The sequence below is a fragment of the Nothoprocta perdicaria genome, unplaced genomic scaffold (genome assembly GCF_003342845.1).
Source record: "Nothoprocta perdicaria isolate Ctin4 unplaced genomic scaffold, notPer1 scaffold_25, whole genome shotgun sequence".
Lineage (NCBI taxonomy): Eukaryota > Metazoa > Chordata > Aves > Tinamiformes > Tinamidae > Nothoprocta > Nothoprocta perdicaria.
Window position 1 is genome coordinate 2,846,181 of NW_020455477.1, and position 21,773 is coordinate 2,867,953.

The window sequence follows — 21,773 nt, forward strand, 5'->3', positions numbered from 1 at the left end:
ATGCGCCGCGTGGTGCCCAGCCTGGTCACCCTATTAAACGCCCAGCGGGGCTGCACCGTGTGGCAGCCGGCTGCTGGGAAACGTGACCGGGAAGCTAACGTGCTCTCCGGGCGCGCTCGTTGGCACCGCTTCTCACATCCGCTCCACCAGCGACCACACAAGGAACACAGATTCTCCGCTAGGAAAAGCGGCCCGCGGCAGGGGACGGCTCCGGCACCAGAGCGGGGAGGCCGCGGCGCCCGGATCTGCTCTGTGCAGGGCGGCTCTGCTCCGCTCGGTGCTGCACACACCGGAGCAGCAGGATGGTGAGTGGAGCGGGATGGGGAGTGCGGCGGGATGGGGAGCGCTGCGCCCCGGGGCCGGGGCAGCTCCGGCTGCAGCCCGGCTCCTGCGGAGCCCCGTCCAGGGCTGCCTGTGCTTCCCCTTTCCCGGTCCAAAACCGGCCGTGGGAGCTTAAGCGCAAGAGGAGGGTGCGTTTGGATGGCGCTTGCAAACCCACTGCATCATTTCTGTGATCACCTGTTTATTTTTTTTTTTTCAGTATGGATTTATAAATTCATGCCTGAAGTCCCTGGTGGTTGAAAAGTATGGTGAAGAAACGTGGGAAAAATTAAGGTAAGGTGTTCTTAATTGATGTAGCTTGTTGGAAGAAAAGATGCAGGGACATAGCAGCAGTGGATCATCATTTCTCCCTGCTGCACAGCTTCAGAGGTATAGCACAAGCAAATACTAAAACCTAGGGGAACAAAAGCAAAACTTTCTTACCCTTTAACAGTTAATCTTATGATATTAACTTGTCATGATTGCTCTATTTGTTATGCCACGTAATTATGCCATTTTCTCTTACAGACGATTGTACAATAGACTCACTGGCTCATGGTGACAATATTAGGAAGTAATTACGTCGAATAGATGTCACCCTAGATTTGAAGTCAGTTCATTGCAATTCCTTCAGAAAAGCAGCTATGTATATCCTCTTCTCAGCTTTCATTTTTCCTTTACGAGGTCTGTGGAATTTTCCAGGAGATAGAGATATCCGAATGAAGTACACAATGAGACCGAGGCACCTAAATATAATAGACAAAGAGACCAGAGTAAAATTTCAGCAGATTTTTGGTCAGGACTATAGGGGCCCTATAGAGAGCCACACTGTGCCTTAAGCCAGTAGAATGACTAGTCCTCTAATCCCTCTAGCATCACACGTTATGTTAAAATTTACCATAATATGTTAAACAAAAACTCTTAAACCATTAATGAAAGTAGTGAGTTCCCATATCATGCTTGAAGTAGTTAAAGGAATGGGTTAATACCAAGAAATGCATAAAGAATACCGGTAGGTATTGTATTTACAGCATCTCTGAGACAAGAACGCTCTCTTATCTACTGCAGGCTCCAGGCTGGAGTTGAGGATAGTTTTCTGACTTTTGAAGTTTACAAAGATGAGATTACAATGCAACTCATTGATAAAGCCTGCAAAATACTAGGTAAGTGTCTTTGTACCACCAAAAGGCACCATCCTCATCCCAGCCTGAGGTTGCAGCCTGGATTTTAGTCCCCTGCTTTCCTTGCAATGTCCTCCTGGTGTTCCCGATTTCCTGCATTCACCTGACACTCCCAAGCCTTTCATGTTCATTAAGACATCTTTATTTTGGCAGGCGTTCCTGCTGACATGGTATTGAGGCAATTTGGAGAGCACTTCTTTGAATTTTGCAAGCGTTCGGGCTATGACCACATGCTGAGAACGCTGGGCGGAAATCTCCACGAGTTCATAGAGAATCTGGATGCGCTGCACAGCTACCTCTCCCTTTCTTACCAGGCAAGTTCAGGGCGTCATCAATGAGCAGCTATGGATGGACTCTGACAGGGTTTTGTGACAGAAGGAACAGCCTCTCGTGGGTATGAATAATGATAAAAAATGGCTGTAGGACGCTCTCCTGTGTTCTGAAACTAATTACTACTATATATTAGAACAATTATTAAAATAGTTTCTCTGAGTAATCCTTGTCACTAGAGCACTAGATATTATTCATTACCTTGGCTTTAATGCCTAGCAAATTTTCCTTCACAGATGAGCATATTTCATCTCAGCTTACTTGTATTATGCATGCTTGTTTATTTTGTTAGGTAGGGGATGCTTTTGGACAAATGGAATTCAGCAGCATTCCTTAACAGGAAAAGATATTTAAGGTTTGTTTTTGTTTGTCCTTTCCTCAGGAGATGAACGCGCCGTCTTTCAGAGTGGAAAAGAACGGAGATGGATCAATGCATCTACATTACTACTCGGACAGAAGAGGCCTGTGCCATATTGTCCCAGGTAATGTGCCAGGAGGCAGAATGCAGACCATTGTGTGGTAGCACAATGTAAGTAGACAAACTAAACATTTATTTGCAGATACGCTTTGTTTAGGTTTCAAAATATTTGCAGATGAGGACTGGCTGTGGCAGCAAAGCCTGGCAGAGTTTAGTTGTCAATCATCTGACCATCAGAGCTCAGTGGTCTCCTAACTGCCCAGCCACCTGTGATGGGCATTGTAACAAACCCTCTGACTTCATTACCTTTATCAGAGCTCATTTCACATTCCTATCAAAACGTGGAACTAATTGATTTTCAGATAGAGTTTCACGTCACTGTTGTTGTCCAGTAGCATGCCCAATACCTAAACAGAAATGAAAGGACTGATCATGCATCTTCATTAAATCCCTTTTTGCAAGAAGAAATTTCCCTCTATGAAAACTATCTGTCTAAATAGAAGATGATTATAATGAAACTCTGTAATCTGGGGGAAAAAAACCCTCCTTTTAGTCTCCCTGCACTTTTTAAATTAATGGAAATTTCTGTTAGTTAGATATTACTATTAAGCCATTTCAGATATCCTGCTGAGTTTTTCCTAGTGAAAATAGGCATTTTGCATCAGACAAAAGAAACGCAGCATCTCCTACTCACCTATTTCACAGCAGTGCAGTAGGAATGACATAGGTAGCAGTAAGTTGCCTTTTTCTTCCCGAGTCACTGGGAATACTGAGAGCTGAAACACTGAAACTCCATCGAGGACGCTCTCTAGGAATTGTCTGAACTGTTGTCAGAAAAATCTATGGAAAGGGAATGACTTTGTTCTCGGCAATATTTTGTCTTTTGTTCGTCCTCCAGGAATCATTGGTGCAGCAGCCCTGGATTTTTTTAACATTGATATTTCAATGGAAATAGTCAATCAGGCAGAAGAAGAAGAAAGAACTGGGAAAAAAGAACATATTGTTTTCCTTGTCACTCAAAACCCAATATTTTCATACAAAGAACGAAATAAACTTTTTTCCTCACCTCAGAATCTTGCATACTCTGAAAGACAAATTGAAAACCAACTGAATAAAGAGGTATTTTAATATTCATGATGATTATATAATTAAAATATCTCTAAAGTAAAATACATTTGAATTTTCCCTTGAATTTTTTCCACAGGTCCTTGAAAAAGCTGATACAGTTAGAGGCAGAGGAAGCGCCATTTGTCCTGTCAAGAAAAGTCACTGGAAAAAAATCAGAGGAATGATTGCACTAGGAAGAGGTGAGAGATCTGCTGAAATTTCTTTTGGTTATAGAGGGTAATCATAAAACCTGATGGTAATAGCATGCTTATTAATTACAGATACTTAAATGGAACACGGCCTGTCACTTTTGTCTCTTAAATATGTTTCTTTTATTTCTCTCTGAGAAGTGGTTTTGCACAAATGCAGTACTTTTGCTACTTCCATGTCATGTCAGGGGTCTTAGCTGATGAACTGAGTGTTTTCAACCTGGTAGCTGCTAATCTATTTGAAAGTTGTCAACTTTTGTTAAATTCTGAAAGCCAAATGACCCCCTCTGACACCTAAAATCTGCTGCCAATGGGGTAATCTCTGCTCCTCCCTCACGGGCACACGGCAAGCGCGGCTACCAGTGCTTTTCCTGCTGGCATCTTTGGATGCGTCTGCAGGAATGGAAGCCCAGCTCAGCATCATGCTACTGTCTGCATCCTGTAAGGGGTGAAAAGCTGAGCCTGGTACCACCCACTATAACCTGTAACACAGGTATAAGAATAAGAAACATACTCCAAAAATTGATTTCAAGTATAATACTGTTATTTAAAAAGTTCTAACAGTGTTACACAGACTAAGAAAGTGCTAGGAGTTATGAAGAGCCTGAATTTCACAGCTGATACATGCATCAGCAGTAAGCTGATGCTCACTGAAGCAGTAGGAGTTCAGCTCTAAGAGCTGGGGCCTAAATTCTCAGTCTTTCTTGCCATTCTCTTTCCATCCAAGCTCTTCTGGGTGACTTGAGCAGCTGTTAGCAAACAGCATTTACTTAAGTGACTGTAAATAACCACCTTCTGGTGGCAGATTTGTGGGAAGACATCCCTTGAAAATCAGCCACGTGATTATTGTGGGCTACCAGAGGAGGACTGAGATGTCTAGGTTAGATGAGTGCTTCAGACTGTTTTACCTACTTTATTCTGAATGTTTATCACAAAAATTATCTATCTGCTAGAAGGCATAAGCTTCTCTGTAGGCATTGTGACTGCTTTTTAAAAAACTCAAGGTAAGTAAAATAAAAGCAGAATAGTACTTCAATCTTTGTGTTCCTCACGTATTCTCATTTTTTCCACAGTGTCATGCATGAAATGCTTTTTGTTGTTGGGTTTTTTTTTTTTTTTTTTTTTTGTTTGTTTGTGAGGAAATCAAATTCTCAACCAAATCAAACTGGCTGGTGATCAGCTGTGTATTCAACTCCAGAGCACAGAAGCGTGTGCATCTCTGAATCCCTTTTACTTATATTGTTTTTCTCACATTGAAATCTAGAGTTCCAGCAGACTTGAGTGCTACAGTGATACTGATCCGTTTTACGAGGCACAACTAGATTAAAAACTGCATATTTATCTTGCTACAGGTAAACTTCTGAGAGGATTTGATCCTGTTTATCCCAAGAATCTTTGGATTGACCCCAAAACATTTTGCAATGGACTTCCTTTTCATATGGTTTTTGACAAAGAGGTAGGGAAGGCACATGGTAAGGGCATTTAGTTTACTTAAACCATATAGTTATTTTCCTGTGTTGACTGTCTCCTCCTATGTTGTATGTGCTGCTGTCTCCTTTATCCAATTACTTTCTAGGTAATCTGCAGTAACAACACAAATAGTAAGCTATCAGTTTTTAGTCCTGTGCTATCTGACACTGTTGCCAAACGTGGAAGAGGGCAGATAGCACAGCAACCCTGACACACAATACAGAGTCTCTGTACTTCTCTCCAGAGCTGCTTAGCATGGATACTCCATAGGGAGGAGTGAGATGATGGAAAAGAAGGAAAGCTTGATGAGCCTGAACCATTTTTGCTCGACCACTGGCAAGCATGCTGACAATTACCCCTTGCGTTATCACCCTACAGCACATTGCCACAAAACAACATACTTGCATCTTCTTTCTGTGGTACTGTGGTAGGGTCGACTGTGTTGCATTAGACCTACAGAGACGTAACCAAGAGTAAGAAGCAGCGGGGATTTTGTTTTGTTTTAAACAATTGATTAACAATTGATAGGGAACAGCATTTAGATAACAAGATCTTGCTATGAAGGACCCTCATTCAGAATTTTGAGGTAATATGAGACGTAAACATTGCTGAGAAATAAGTCATGTAATACAGCAAGGCTGGTGGCTGTTTCCAACTCCAATACCTGTATAAACAGCAATGAGCTATAGCTTGGCCTGAAGCCAAACAGACTATGAATTGTAACACCTTGTCCACAACTTCTCTTTAAGCTCAGGGTGAAGCAAGCTGGGGTGAGCATTCAGAAGATTGTTCCTGGCCTTCAAACCATGGGCATCTGCTTGGATCACTATTTCAGTATCACTCATCCTGAAGTACCCTTCACCATCTCTAGCATTCAGAAATTTATCAACAGCCAATTTGTTTTCCAGACTAGGAGGGAGATGATGCCAGAATCATGGAAACAGCGGCCAATGCTAGAGCTGAGAGGTACTTCACTGTTTTCAATAACATAAGTGTTCAGATTAAATCAAGAGTAATGATGGATTTGAAGTAATGCATTTCTGTTGACTCCTAGCTTCACATAAGTCCTATAAACGGCCTTGTCTTTGTGCAGTGAGGAAAAAGGAGATGGTTCTGTTTATAGAAGCACTACCTTAACATGGCCATAGACAAATTCTGATAGGTATTGAAGGTTTTCAATCAGATATAGATATTGAAGGTTTTCAATCAGATATTGAAGGTTTTCAATCAGAAATAGCAAAGTTTCCATTTAAAAGACTTGGATATGTAGTGTTTTTCTAAAGCTACAAAAACCCCCATCTTTGCACGTTGCTGAGTAATGGCAGCAAGGCCAAAGATTAGACTGTATCTGAACCACCTCTAGCCTTAGCTACTCATGGAATAATCAAACAGCTTTCCTGAGCTCCTCTTCTTTCAAGGATCATATTTCCTAGGATTCTCCCAGGTAAATTCTCAAAAAGGCCAAAGTTTGCTCTCCTAAAATCAAGGGTTGTGATTCTTTTTACATCATTCCTTGCTTAGGATACTGCTTTCTACCATCTCATGGGCCCTGCAGCCAAGGCCAAACCCCCAACCTTCACATTCTTCAACCAACACTTACTTGTTGGCACGTACTTGGTCTAGCAGAGCACTCTGATCTCCACTCTTTGGTCACCTATATTGAGAGAGTCAACTTCATTCATTTATTAGTGCCCTCCAGAAATCCCCCAGCCTGTTCATGCTGTGTGGTCCTTCCATCAGTTACCTGGTTGGTTCAGGTCCCTTATGAACATAATTCTTCCAGTTTGCAGAAGGCCACATGTAGTTTTCCTTCCTGATCAGGTGGCCTGTGTTAGCTACCCACCACAGCATTGCCACATTGGCCTGCACCCCAGTGCTAACTCACCAACTCTCAGCTGCCTCCTCATCTCTCCCTAGGCAGAGCTCCATGCATCCCCGCTGCTGTCCCACACACAAGGCATCTCCTCCTCGCATTCCCAGCCTGCACTCCAGCCACGTGAGTTAACCACCACATTTCTCTCGTCCAAAAGACGCCACAGCCTTGAGCACAGACCTCTGCTGCCTCCTGCTTGTTCCCCATGCTGCATGCAGTCACACACAGGCACTTCAGAGGCCCTCTTGTCCTGCTGATTTCCTAGAAAAACCTCTGAGAACATCTCCATCATGCTGCCCTGTGCATTAGTGTTTGCAGAGGACAAAGGCAAAGAAATAATGTAAGTCATGAGGCTGATGCAATCTCTCAGGTTTTGGGTGGGAGTCCCACAGCCAGTTCTCAGATGGATCTCCTGCACCCAGCCAAGACCTTCTATTTTGTTGGGAACCCAGGGAAAGTGAAAAAAGACCCCAGAGATAGCTCCTGCTCCTGGAACAGCTGCTGTAAACATGGCGGTGCACTGGGCTGCATAAAAGTAACTCTTAGTTCCCTGTAGCTCAAACTCAGCACAAGCACCCAAAACAGAGTCACTTCTTAGCACTGCTAACCATCATTTTTGATAAGGAAGTCGTATCTTTGTGCTTGAAACAACATTTTAAAACCAGCTATTTGACTTCACAGACCTTGGATAACACCTTGAGCTTATAAAGAAAATAATTAAAGCACTGGGTGAGCAACCTGTACACCCTACAAGGCATGGCATCTGCCATCACGCAGCTCCCACTCTGCTGGGTGAAGGGGTGACAAGGGAGAGAGAAGGGTCAAATACAAATTCCTGATAAAATTCCTACAGCTGGAGGAGCATTGTCTTTACCTGTGAATCCATGCATTTTGATTTAAAAAGTGTGAATACATTATTCAAATCTTAATTCATACCTTTGAGGAGTAACTTGTTAGTGGATGGCTTTCAACTGTGGATAAGAAAATACATAAGTGAATCAGGCTTTTTTTTTTTTAATCATTTTTTCAAATTCTGATTTCTGGCTTCTTTTCCCTCTCCGGTGCTATAGAGGAGTTTACCCATTAAAACTTTGTAGCTACAAGCAGTTTTTATTTGCTTTACTTTTATTGAGAGGAATGAGTACGGAATGATTGTCCACTTTGTACAACTATAGGGATATTTGTCTTAAAAGGACTTTTCTACTTCAGTTTTACTTTTCTGAACTATATTGATATGACCTACTTTTCTCCTTTACCTGATGTTTGTTAAATGTCATATTCCTTAGATTAAAAAAAATGTAGGGGACTTTGAATAAAAGTAATGTTAATACATGTTAATAAAATTAGGAACTTGGAACAGGGATAAAATTCCACTTCCTCTTATTCACTCAGGCTTAATTCCCACAGCATCTATTATGTCACAAGCCCGTTAATTTTAAAACTATTCATCCAATTTCCCCAGGAGTGAAATAAGGGAGAAGAAAGACCAGGAGATCTCTAGATTGCTGTTTAGAAACCAAAGATACTTATGAAGCAAACAAAGGAAAGTCAAATCCCAAAAGTACGTCCCTTCCTACCCAACCAAACAAGCAAACAAATCCCAACCTCAACAGCTCCCTATGCCTCTCAGGCATTTTTATACCTTCTGATTTGTAGGATCATAATGATTGGAAGCTCCCACAGAAGGGAAGTTTTGTCATTGGCCTCACTGGGGCCCCATTTCAACCCCTGTGAATTTCACCTCTAAATATTTCAGTTCTTTATTCTGCAGTCTTTTTATTTACCCACTATACCTCATCCAAACAAGTCCACCTCTAAATGCAAATCAACTTCTCTGATGAATCCCAGGAAAAGCCACGGTACTGGGAACTGCTCTGTTAATACAAGCAGCAGCAATACCGAGCATCATGTCCAGGCTGCTGGATACGCTCACCACTAACTGTTTTAAACAGGCCAGATGATCTGGATGGAGCCCGTGCAGTGCATGCTCTACCTCTGCTCCCCTTTGCTTCGCACTTTGCATGAGCTGGAAGAGCGACAGATGCACATTGCAGACATTGCCCCCCATGATGTGACCAGGGACTTGATTCTGCTCAATCAGCAGCGCCTGGCAGAGATGGAGCTCTCTAACCAGCTGGAGAGGAAGAAGGAAGAGCTGCGGACGCTCTCTAAGCATCTGGAAGAAGAAAAGAAAAAGACTGAGGCTCTGCTCTATGCCATGCTTCCTCAGCACGTGGCCAACCAGCTCAAGGAGGGGAAGCGAGTTGAGGCAGGTGAATGGACAGGATTCACTCGTGATGCATGCACCATGGTGTGATCGTGTTAGGAGATGGAGGCAGGGGCAGAGCTTGGCCATTGCCACCTGCCCTAGAGTAGACTGGCTACATGGTGGCAGCCAGCACACTACAGTGACAAAACATGGGCTATTCTGTCAAAGATTTGGACGCTGTTGGCCACTATTGATTCCTAAGAGCTTAAAAGTGGCAGCAGCTGTCCATTCAAGGAACAAAACTCAGTGTTTCAACAGCAAACCAAGCTCTTGTTTTTGACCTAGGTTTACATAGAGAAGCGAGAGCTCAAAAATAAAAGAACTTAAAAAAAAAAAAAAAAGCATCTTTCCCAGAAAACTTAGTTTCTCTGTGCTACCTAAAATCCTCATATTATTGTGATTCCAGAAACCATCTACCTTAAGAACATCACCTAAGAATATCCTTTAGCCCCCTTCAGTAAATCTCTATGAAATAAACAGCTAAGAATGTCCTGAATGTGGACAGACTTATGCATACATCAGATATCTAAATCGTTCAAGATGTGCTATATATCCTATTTGATGCTGTCTTGCATCAGCATCTCTTCCTTCACCTCCATATGTGAGTATTACAAGTGAACAGTCATGCATCCTAAAATAACGACAAGAGAGAGGACTTCACAAAGAAGTCTCAGACAGATGTTGGGATTGCCCGGCCCTTGCAGTTACTTACTACTGACCTTTCTGCTTACAGGCGAGTTCAAGGAGTGCACCATACTGTTCAGCGACGTGGTGACCTTTACCAGCATCTGTGCCCAGTGCGAGCCTATCCAGATAGTCCTCATGTTGAATTCGATGTACCTGCGATTTGACAGACTCACTACAGTGCATGATGTGTACAAGGTACGTGGTGATTGAGAAAGGCTGTAGAAATAGTCTGGAAACAGAGGGGGTTGTTTTGAGTTACTGCACTTACTCCCCATCACCTTTCCAAAACTTTTAGAGAATCTATTTTGTAGTGGCCAGAGAGAAACTATGTATTTGCTTTTCCTTTTTATTTTGTGTCTAATTAAAAGCATAACATGTGATTTTCCTATGGAAACTAACAAACATGCAGAGCTATGATTAAACGTGTTTAAAAGACTTGAACAATAATGTAACTTCTAGCATGACCTAGGGTCCTTTTTCACAACATTAATATCACGATGGCTGTTCTTTGATGCATCTTTCTTCTCTCAAAGCCCACCTAACACAACAAGGTATGCTAGTTTATTAACCAGTTTGACTAATTTTCTGTTCTCCTTTAGTCTAGCCTGTTACAAAAGAGGTCACTGTTTCATTAAGTACCTCTTTAGGTGGAAAATAGCCATATATACAACATATGGTTATCATATAAACTTTGTTTTGATTCATGGAGATTTAGATGATGACATAGATCTGCCTCCTGGCCTTAAAGAGGATTGATTGCATCTGCTCTGTAATGTGTGATCCTCTGCTAGAAGGGTCAGAGAACGACAAAAAAAAAAAANAAAAAAAAAAAAAAAAAAAAAAAAAAAAAAAAAAAAAAAAAAATTGCCATTAACATCTCCGGAGGTTACCCAGATCTGAGCAGCTGAAGAGCAGGTCCTAAATTTGTATCTGTCACCAACAAATTAAATATTTAGGTAGACAGAAATACTACAGGGTAAGATCCAAATCTCATTCATTCCATTGCTCAGGCAAGACTTGCGGTTCATGCGGCAACAATTTGTACTGGGAAAGCAGAGGAATTTCTGCCCTGCAAGGAAACTGTTCAATAATTGAAGCATCCAGGAATTAGCACAGAGATTTGGGGGGAAATTAGCATCGTATTCTATCTAAATCATAGATCATGTGTAAATTATCTGTCACTACAATAATCTCCCTTTTGACGCCTGTATATAACTCCTATTAATATGGAAGGAGGTTATTAGGGTGGAGGGCAGGAGGACAAGATTACTTTTCCAGGGAGTCTAGAAAGAAATGAAATATTGAAACTGATCAAATAAACTTGATCCAACCTTACAAATGCCTGAAGTTATGAATAAATCTTGATAAATTGAATCTCCTACCACAGCCTAAAAATAGTTAGAATATCTATGCATTATTAGTTTTTTTTTTAACATTTATTTTAAAGTTGTTACAGAAGATTACTGGCGTTACTGCGCCCTAGGCTATTTCAATAGAAGATGTTTACAGGAACATGTTTTGCGAGATTGACATGCTCAACTGTTAAGCCTTTATACAAATGAACAATCTAAATACTTATCGTTGTTTACACTTTTTTTTTTTTTTTAAGGAAAGCCAGTAAATCCAATTTAAATTAATCTCTTATTTACTGATGGTGAATGTAACAATGAAGTCACATAAGAGCAGTTTAGAAAGCTTCCGTGCCTGAACGCACCGTGCACTGCACTGGTGCAATGAATCTCAACCATCCGGGAATTCCCTGTTTCAAGCAAGTCTATGCTGCTCCCTGCATAATCCCTAGGCCCTGGGTCAGCTCCCCAGGCATTTCTCAGGTGCTGTGCCCTGCAAGGAGCCTGGCTCTTGATGGAGCACCAGCCCCTTAGAATTTGACCCAAACAAACTGGCATGTTGTTGGAAAACAACTTTAGGGAAGGAAAGTCAAAGACAGTTCAGTTCAAGCTTTGTATTTGCTGACATCCTAACCTTAGAGACTCTTAACTTTTATGTGAACCACTTAATAATAATCACCAGTGAGTAGATGCCCTTGATTTATTCTAATTAATAAGAAAAGGTTTTAAGGCCGCTCAGCACTTGTGAATTGAAGAGAACTCATTAACAGCGTTGAGTCCTCTGATTACCTCCTGGCTCAGGGGTCTACGCTTGGAAAAGGTCCTTGTCACATAGGTCTGCCCCACTTCAGTGGCAGGCAAGAAGCCTGACACTGGCACAGCAGCATCACTGACTCCTCAGGGCCTCACACCGATAGCTCAAGTGGGTCAAGTAAGCAGGGAATTTATTGGAATTTTTCCTGTGGAGTTAAGGAACAGTTCCCAGCTCAAGAAAAATCACGGATGTCAGAGCTTTGGCTGTGAACATCTTTTAGAAGGAAGAGGGAATAGCTGCAGGTAAAAAGAGCCAGGGAAGCAAAGCACTAACCTGAACAGGGTACAGATACCATAGTCATACTTGTTTCCTTGCAATTAAAGGTGGAGACGATTGGAGACGCCTATATGGTGGTTGGTGGAGTCCCTGTGCCTGTATCCTCTCATGCCGAGCGGGTGGCTAACTTTGCCTTGGGGATGATAATAGCTGCAAAAGGAGTAAAGAACCCAGTTTCTGGGAATCCTATCCAAGTAAGTTGCTAACACAAGGTTTTGTGGGCCACAGCTGCTCTGTGCGTCAGGCTTGTGCTTAATGGTTTGCTGTAAGATTTTAAAGAGCTTCTTTTGAGTCATCTGTGACCTTGAGCAAGGCCCACATGGGTACGTTTATCACAGAGGGCCTCCCTCTGTGGATGTCTGGCATTTTATGGATGCTCAGTGCTGTGTTGGGATGAACTTTTAGGTGACCGAAGAGCATTAAGATATGCTCTTACATAATGATGTTAATATATAATATTAACATATAATGATGCATATAATGATATTAAATAACAGATCTTTTTTTTGTGGGGGGGTGCATTTTATGTCTCTGTAAAGATTAGAGTTGGGATTCATACAGGTCCTGTCTTGGCTGGAGTTGTTGGAGAAAAGATGCCTCGTTATTGCTTATTTGGAGACACAGTGAATATTGCCTCCCGGATGGAGAGTCATGGTGTCCCCAGCAAAATTCATCTAAGCTCCAGTGCTTATCAGTGAGTAGCTGTGCTGAAATGTTTTTCTGTTGAAAGCAGTGCTAAAAAACATTGTCTTGGACAGCTGCAGCTTTCAGATATAGATGATGCTGTTTTTCATCAGTGATCTGTGCAGCATCCTTATAAAGAAAATCAGGGCGGGCAGAGTTTTATTTGTTCTGATTATTTCAGTATCAGCCATTTTGGGGCAGGAACAGAAGGCAGTGATGAGCAATAGCTAACATGGATTTACCAAGGATAAATCATGCTTGACCAACCTGATTGCCTGCTAGGATGAAATGATTAGATATAATTGTCTAACTGATATTGGCTGCCTCAATATTTAATTTCTATTTATCCATCGACAAGGAGCTGTTCCCCTAAATATTTGACTGTACCGTATTCCCTGATTTGGGATCAGGTTGTATGTGTAAAACTTTATTCAAGCCTGCTTTGCTTGGCAGCAGTTGGAACAAATTCAGTTTTTCATGGTCAATTCTGTTGTTTCTCCCAACCTGTTCTGATTTTGTTGCTTATTTTATAATAGCTCTTCTAAAAACTATATTATTTCTGCTTCTGCTACTTTAGATGTCTAAAATACAAGAATTTTGAGATGACTGAAAGAGGAGAAATAGAAGTGAAAGGCAAGGGGAAGATGCACACTTACTTTCTGCTTAGGAACAAAACTGCAACCGAGAATGAGATCATGGGAAGACCACTCAAAGAGGCAGATTCCGGTCATGATTCTGCTCAGTCCTTTGAAGAGCGCCGAACTGAAACACTACCGTGTTCTCATCAGCCAGGTAGAGTCAGCCTGAGATATCACTTCATCCTGGAGCAATGAATGTCAATACAATTCAGGTACCCTTTTCTGATGTTCTTTCAGTTATGCCAGCTCAGACAGAGAAGGACCAGCCACCAGCTGTAGCAATGAAGTATACCGATGGTCCCACAGATGCACAAGACAGCCTCGGAGGAAGAAACGAAGCAAAAATCACAGATTTAACAGGTAGTTTCTTAGTTACCACCTAGAACAGATAACTCCCTCCCTTCCTACCTGGTCATAGTAGTCAAGGTGCTATACAGTGAGCTGACACCCTGAAACCTCTATGGCCATTAAAAACACACTGAAAGAGTGTTTCCTTTCAGGCAAAACTTACGATTCCAAAAGTTGCGGGAGTCTCCACGGCAACCAGCATTCAGAGGATGATCCCTGTCCTCGAAACCGAGGACAAGTCCAACGAGCTACTCAAGAGCCACAGATCAGAGATGTCCGCTCCAATTTTTGCAATTTACTCTGAGTTTCTGACTTACATAAAACAGAGCCATTTTGTCATGATTTGCTACATTTTGCTGTTGTGGGACTGATTTTGTATATCAAGCAGCACATGCTTTTGAAAAAGAAAAAGGAAAGAAAGAAAGGAAAGCAAGCATTTCATCACAGTTTTCAAGAAAAAAGAAAACAATGGAGAATAATTCATTTTTAATCATGCTACCTATACCATATAATACTCCTGGTGGAGAACGAAAACACTAGAGGATGGTTGGAAATACATTTTTCAGCCTCTGGCTTAGCTTTGAAATTCCCTGTGTAAAAATCACTTCTTGGTATCTCAAGTAGCAATCAAGAAAGAGGTGACTCATACAGCTAGAAATATTTCTACCCAAATGAGCATTTGCAATAAAAGAAATATTCCCTGAAGCAATCATTTATCTTGTCTTAAGCACAACCAACAGCTTCCTTGAATAAAATCAGTGGAATTTGATCTACGTTACAGCTGTGATGACAACTGAATCTCTTAACAAGTCTTTTGTCAGGTAAAGTCATTGTGTAGTAGAACTGCAGAACAGATATAGATCTAATATAACCTGTATTTTCCGTCATGAATAGACAATATTGTGTACTTCATAGCACATACCTATTAGAAAACACTGTGCACTTGTTGAGCCACCTGTCCATGCTGTACTTGGAATATAAAAAGGAAATGAAAATGCCAGAAGTGTTTAATATCAAATTCATCATAGTCCTGAAGGCCAGTTCAAGGCACCTATGAACAAACCAGGTTTCAGTCTATTTCTTATATTCCATCCCCAGCTAAACAAAGTAGGATTTCAAAATTACAGAAGGACCATATCAGTGCTGGAGTTAAGGGTGTTAGCATCATTTAAAATAACAGTATTAAAGATAAACCTCACTTACCCGGTATCAGATGCTCCTTAGATGAAGGAATGACTGCCATTCTGATATGCTCTTAATCAGCAATGGCAGATCAAAATCAAAGTTCAGCTGCAGGGATACAGGAGCAAGAATACAATGGACCTAAATATTGCAGACAATGTGGCACACAATTTGTGCTCTCAATCCTGTGAATCCAGCTTGGAGTCGAAGGATTGTACTGTACCGTGGGGGAGTCTGACATTAGGTGCACCCTAGACTGATTTATTGTCTTTGGGTATGAATTAATTGCCTATGGATATGAACAGGAAGCGCATTTGAACTTGGAGCAAGAGCTCACTGCAAATAATATTGTCAGTCCTCTGTTACAGTCCCGAGTATCGCGTTTCCACCTCAGTATCTGCTGCAAGAGTGAAGCTCTTCTTGAACAGCAGGCAGAGAGGAAAGACTGGTGAAAGGAATCTCCTCCTCCCCGTAGCAGAATATGATGAAATTTCACCTGGTTTAAAGACATTTTTAGAGCTCTGAGTTTAGAGCTGTAAACCCAGTTTTATCTGGGTGCTGTGTGGCTCTATTAGGTCTGCAAGTAGCCCAGACCAAAGGAGAAGCATATGTAGAGTGATGATTTCCACCCTACAAGTGTTGCAGAGGGTTTGCTAGAATTGTCTCTACTCACAGTAGGAGTGCAGCTTCTAGCTTTAAGTAATTAACTGAACATATACGTACCATCTAGTTTTTGACAATTAAGCTTTCATTAAATCATTAAAAAATAAATATTACCTCTAATGCTTTCTGAAGTGAGCTTCTCAGTAAACTTTCCAAGCCGTAACCTCATTTACTGGAGTAGCCATCCACTGGAAACAAATGAAATTCATCTCTCTCTGCTGGGCAAGTGTCTGTAGACTTATTTTTTGACTTATTTACCACTAGTTCTAACATTACAAAGCAACTCTCTGCAGACCCAAGCTGAAAATAAGATTTACAAATAAATAGCAGTGAAATTAAAATTTTACTTCATTAATGGAACTATATTAAAAATTTACTTAAATGTACAAAGCATCTTGAATTTCAAAATCAAAACCAGAGCACATAACTTTATAAGAGGGCACAAGATCATTGGAAATCAGTAAGGAAGTTTCTTAACACCAGGTCTATGTTTTCACTTTGTGAGACTCCAGAGAAGTATATCATTTAAGAGCAGGCAATGAGATGAAATCTTTCCTCAGAATTATCCATTCAAACCTCTACTATTCATGCATTGGCTGTGCAATATTCACTCTTCAATATTGCCTGCATACAAAGAAATAGCCATTTTTTTTCTTTTCTTTAATGCAGTATATCAAATAAAATAATATGTGGGACACTGTCTTTCTTTGTGTTTTACAAGCTGTCTGTAGATCCTTCTTACATTTATTCTGTACATAGTTCTTTGCTGAATTCCTCTAAAGACTCTCTTGTTCTGAGCCTTGCTCCAAAGCCAATCATTCAAAATTCTCACATTCAACATTTTACCTATTTTGTCTTGGTATATAGCCCCTAGTTCTGATGAACATACCAAGTTAGGAAAAGGTTTGTAGTCCCACCATCATACCAGTCAGCATTTTGCTCCCCAGCGCCCCCTCAGAAATTCACTTTTCTGAGTGAACATGATCATCTTTAAAAGCATTTGCAACAGCAGTCACAGACCGTGAACACAAAATGGACATTAACAGACAAGGTCAATTCTCAAGGTTTTTTAGGGTAATATAAAACGAATCTGTAATGCCCTGTGAACTTAGCTGTATCGGTATTGTGAAATTTTGGAGTTTTATATACAGAAAAAGCCTCACAGGTTCTTTAACGGCAACAACAAATTCTTTATCTTTACAACAAGTGCCTAAGGGGATCAGCGTGTCCAGAAGGTGACGTGGTTTCCCCGTTTTTGTGACACAAACACAGCAAATTCAGCTTTAGCATCCTATTTAAAGCACTCTCGAGGGGAGGGATGCTGGAGGTGTTGTGCACAGAAGCTGCCCCTGCTATCATGGGGTTTCGTCGTGGCACAGAGGCTCCCAGCAGCTTTTGTCGTGGCTTCCATTTCCCTGCTAAACAACAGGCCAGTGACCTGGAACACAGTCTAGGCGACTCCGCAAAGGCACCCGGCCAAAGCGTTTTGCAGAAGAGGAACCTGACACACAGCTGTCACTTAAGGCCAATTTATCTCAAGAATCAATGGGCCTTTAAAAATTCACCAGCTCACATATCCTTTTCAATGATGGTGGTTAACTGTTTTGTGTTCTGATTTTGAGGGCATTTGAGAGAACCTGGATTTTCAGCATGTGGTGACGTATCCATCGGTAACAGGAAACTAACGGCCTTCACTTTACCCCTGGTGAAAAATGAGAAAGGATTGAGAATTACAAACATATAGATTGTGCAATAAATACAACAACAACAACAACCAGGGCCAAGCCCAGGTCTCTCTATTGGAAACATCTACCTTTTCTGCTGAGTCTTCTGGTCCTCTATCAGCATCTGAGTTTGGGACAGAAGGTTAAGTGTGCATATCAACCTACGGTCTATGCAGCATCTGGGTGCTCCTAATCCGGGAGTTATTCCAGTAGGTTCCTACTTGTACGTGTAGGTAGCTACTGACCGTGATTGTACAAAGGTGTTTGAGAAGTGCGCATGGCAAATTCAGCCCACAGTAGAAGCAGATGTAAAAACATGATATTTTGTATGTTTTGAATCTGGTCATTTGTCAAATAAATGAATTGTGGCTTGCAGGGCCCTTTGTTCATTTGGTTTTGTTCTGATCTTTGCTGTCACTATGAGCATTTCTGACGGTGCAGAGGGCCTCGACAATGCCCTCCAACCTTCTCCCTTGCCCATTAGCCCTATCCTGCTGGAAGCTGAAGCTATTGGATCTGTCCACCCCATCTATCCTACCCAAACATTTTTAAATGAGACACAAGTCATGCATAGGTGAGCTTGATAAAGGGGACAGAGTATGACTTGGGGACAGTTGTACCAAATAGGCTTTGCATACTTTGTAAGAGCCCTCAAAACAATATTTGGCTTCCCTTATCCTGCCTTGTGTATTAAAATATTTACTTCTTTTTCATTTTCCTCAAAAGTGAGAATAATATGGCATAAACAGTGCTTTAACACATAGCAATAAAAGTGTTGCAGACAGAGATTAACAATGATCTGGTAGCACTGCTATTTTATTACTTGGAATCAACTGTGATCGAGAAAAATCTGAGATTATATACTTCTAGAGAGTAAAAATATCCAGAATTTCATAAATGTTTTAAAACAAATATGAGAAAACTACAACAAACAGTCTAGAATAACCTGTCACCAAATAGCGTTCTAGCAAGCAAAGACACCATTGCTATAAGAAAGCTTAAATAGCTTTCTGAACTCCTTGACACAAATTATCCTATCTGTGTCAGATTTTTGTGTATATAATGGAAATGTCCACCTTTATGATGAAAAAACGTTCATTTTTTCCCCTCTCCAGTAAGCAAGCATAACATTGTGCTTCAGACTAACTACATCCAGTTCAGTCTACTGATGGGTCCAGGTTAAAAAACTCTTCCTGTGCTAATGTCTTGCTTCTCCTAAGGCAACCAACAGTGATGAGACGTGACTCTCTCTGTGCCAAACTCACTGCTATTCAGTACTGACAAGGCAGCTCCAAAGACTGCAAAACAATACCCAGTAATGTTCCTTGACCCTCTAAGAACAGCATTTTCCCTCAATAAGTCCCCAAACCTCAGTTACGGGAGATCTGCACTGCTATTTCCATTACTATTATTTCCATTACTCTGAACTGCATTCCCTGTATGCTGTTTGTCTTGGCTGGGGTGGTCCTGCATGGGGACGGACGCAGGACTCCATGCATGGAGGCCTCTGGAGCACCCGGTTTCAGACAATTCCCAGAGCTTGGGAGCACATGTTGAGACCCATCCGGTTTCAGAGCCCTGGTGCTGCTGAAAGTGATAGTAGCTCCCTGCTGGGGACTAAATTTAGGTGTCCGAATGCTGTGAAGCATTTGACCCTCATGTGTCCTCTGAACACACAACTTCGTTTTTCCCTCCAGCCTTTCAGCAAGGAGCACTGCTCCCAAGTGCTTTTGCGCAGGGGACATTTGGCTTCATGTGGGATCCATCCCATAAGAAGGTATTTCTTAGGGCTGCATTAACTTGCAATGCTTCAGTTAGAGAGGAAGAGCGATACAATAGGTCTAAATCCATGAAGTGAATCACGCTTTCAAAAGCGTAGTTCAAGGTGCCTTGACATCTTCATTGAAGATTTAAAGATCCCTTTCCCACTGAGCTCTTTAGTGCAACACATCAACCTGCAAAATACCAGCCTGGAATGGGGAGATGATTTCATCTCTCCTCCCTCGTATATTCTTTTATGACAAATTCAAACTACCGATGGTGGCCAAGGCTAATACACCTCTCAAGCAGTGGGCCACCCCCGCCTCAACAGAACTCGCCTCTGAGCGCGGTGCATTCACATCTGAACAACCTGAGGCTTTGCAGGTAGCGAACTAAAACCCCAAGGCATGTTTTATATGTGCTACCAAACATAACGAGCATGTCAGCCCAGGCCATCTATGCCACGAAGGTCAACCCAGCCTACCTGCACTTGTAAACTTGCTCTCGAAACAGCTTCCTCTTGCTGGCGTTACCCTTGGAGAAACCATTGGTTGGACCTTCTTCGGCCCCGTTTCCCTGCACGTAGGTCAGTGGTGCAGCAGTGGGACCGGCTGCTGGCCGAGCACCCCCCTGCGTGTCCAGGAGTCCTTTGCTCAGAGACCGTGGGTCACCCGTGCAAGGCCGAGCCTGGCTGGACTTGGGCCACACTGGCGAAGCAATTGGGTAGCGCCGCACGGTCATGGCATTTCCTGGGGGGGAAAGGGGAGAATGAATTTGGTGAATCCATCAGTCACACCGAGTTAGGTAGCTGGAAATAGCAATGAAATTCTTGGCCGTGTTGCTGAACTGCTCGTCACGCAGCAGCCCATGGGTCCCGCCGCTGTGTGGGGGAAGTCTGGGAGCTATCACTGGTGGACTCACCTTCTGCACGGAGGCTTCTGGGCAGCCCTGGCTCCTGCCTGGAACCGGTCTGTGCCCACAGGACTTGGTGCCATAGGCAGGGACACCCATGGGTCCTCCCTGTGATCTATTGCTTTGGCTACACCATTGCTGCACTGAAACAGCAGGGCTAAGGACTGCTCCTGCTTCCAGGACAAGGGGCGCTCAGCCTGCTCTGAGCCCTCCTGTCACCGTTGCAGCCTTAGGAATGGAGAGCCATCTACATCTGGAATTTAGATAGCCCTTGATGTGTTTTTAATTACTTGGGGATTTTTGATTCAAAATTTCTTGATTATGGGGAAGGTGGAAGAGGCTAAACATCTCCTTTTAATGCCAATATTTTCTTTTTTCTTTTTTTTTTTTTTCTCTCCTCTCCACCATAGAATACAGCTGGAAGGCCACAAAGTAAGAAGTCGGTTTGCACGTCTTTCACACTCACTGACAGACTAGTCATCTTCTCCCAAGATAATAATGAAGCCTGCAGCCACTGAAAGTCCCAATGTAAAAGGCCGTGAGCTAAGTGGGATTCAGTGATGGGCTCTGTTCTATTCTACATGTAGAAACCATACATCTGGTGTCATAGATATGCAACCTATTACTATTTGTTACTATTTATAGAGGTTTTTTTTTCTCACCTTTTACTGCTGTAGGAGAGATCAGAACATGATTAGAACAGTTAGTTCTTTTATGTCTGGAAAACTAAGGAGTAAGGCATTGACAAATAATAACAAAAACAAGACAGCTCCTGCCCACAAAAATTCAAAATAAAGGTCAACTTCCACTTGAAGAAAGATGAGCTGAGCTTGGCTTGATCCCTGGAGTAGCAAAACACTTCAGCGAGCTCATCTGGGAGTATAAGGGTATCTCCCATAGGGGATCTTAGGGTTAAACACAAAACTAACATTTTGTTGGATGTGGGCGTTGAAGGAAGGCAAAGTACTTCATTCAAGGTAACGAGAGACGTACTTGTGTCATTTCATGTTCCCCGCAATATAGAACAACGGAACTGGGAGATCCTCATCAGAAAGCAAATTATTATTGTTAGGATCCCTGACTTCTCCATACCTTTCTGCTCCTTTGGTGCCAGCGTGGAACCAGTCGAGTTGTTATTGCCGAGGGGCACTGGTGGATCAACAGGCTCCTTCCCATCATCAGCCAGGTTCCTGGATTCTCCATCGCCACCTTCTCCTCCTGCTCCCGGCTCCTTCTGCAGTGCTCTCTGCCCGCAGAGTTCGAGCTCTCCTTTCAGGGCCCTGTTTTCCCTCTCCAGTTTATTGATTTCCAGCCGCATCTTGCGGATGACCTGGAGGAGGTGGGTGTTTCCCTCCATCATCCTGCTCCGAGCGGTCACCCAGCTCTTGCACAAACGTCCTTGCCCTAAACTGGCACTCCTGAGGCGATGGTGGGCTGGCCCTGAACTTAAGAACATACAGACAATAGGAGTCCCTCCCTGCACTCAAGCTGGGCCATCTTTCACCACCAGGAGAGCTGAGTTAAGCTGTCAAGCTATTAAGAGACGGCCCATGATTT

The 21,773-nt window shown here is 42.3% G+C and overlaps 2 protein-coding genes across 2 annotated transcripts; one reads left to right on the forward strand and one right to left on the reverse strand.

Annotated features, from left to right (window-relative positions):
• LOC112947865 (guanylate cyclase soluble subunit beta-2-like) lies at nucleotides 1–14,404 on the forward strand. Its single transcript, XM_026040024.1, has 16 exons — nucleotides 1–99; nucleotides 542–615; nucleotides 1,390–1,484; nucleotides 1,656–1,816; nucleotides 2,215–2,314; nucleotides 3,149–3,369; nucleotides 3,455–3,557; nucleotides 4,919–5,022; nucleotides 5,786–6,002; nucleotides 8,862–9,182; nucleotides 9,912–10,060; nucleotides 12,352–12,498; nucleotides 12,844–12,998; nucleotides 13,566–13,780; nucleotides 13,864–13,986; nucleotides 14,127–14,404. Exons 1-16 carry the CDS (start codon nucleotides 1–3, stop codon nucleotides 14,276–14,278), a joined length of 2,436 nt encoding a protein of 811 aa, XP_025895809.1. The 3' UTR covers nucleotides 14,279–14,404.
• A 2,984-nt stretch (nucleotides 14,405–17,388) lies between these two features.
• Nucleotides 17,389–21,534, reverse strand: LOC112947866 (putative coiled-coil domain-containing protein 195). The gene is made up of 3 exons (XM_026040025.1): nucleotides 21,309–21,534; nucleotides 19,789–20,053; nucleotides 17,389–17,521 (listed from the first exon to the last, which is right to left on the reverse strand). The coding sequence occupies exons 1-3, from the start codon at nucleotides 21,532–21,534 to the stop codon at nucleotides 17,389–17,391; spliced, it is 624 nt and encodes a 207-aa protein (XP_025895810.1).
• Between the last annotated feature and the right edge of the window lie 239 nt (nucleotides 21,535–21,773).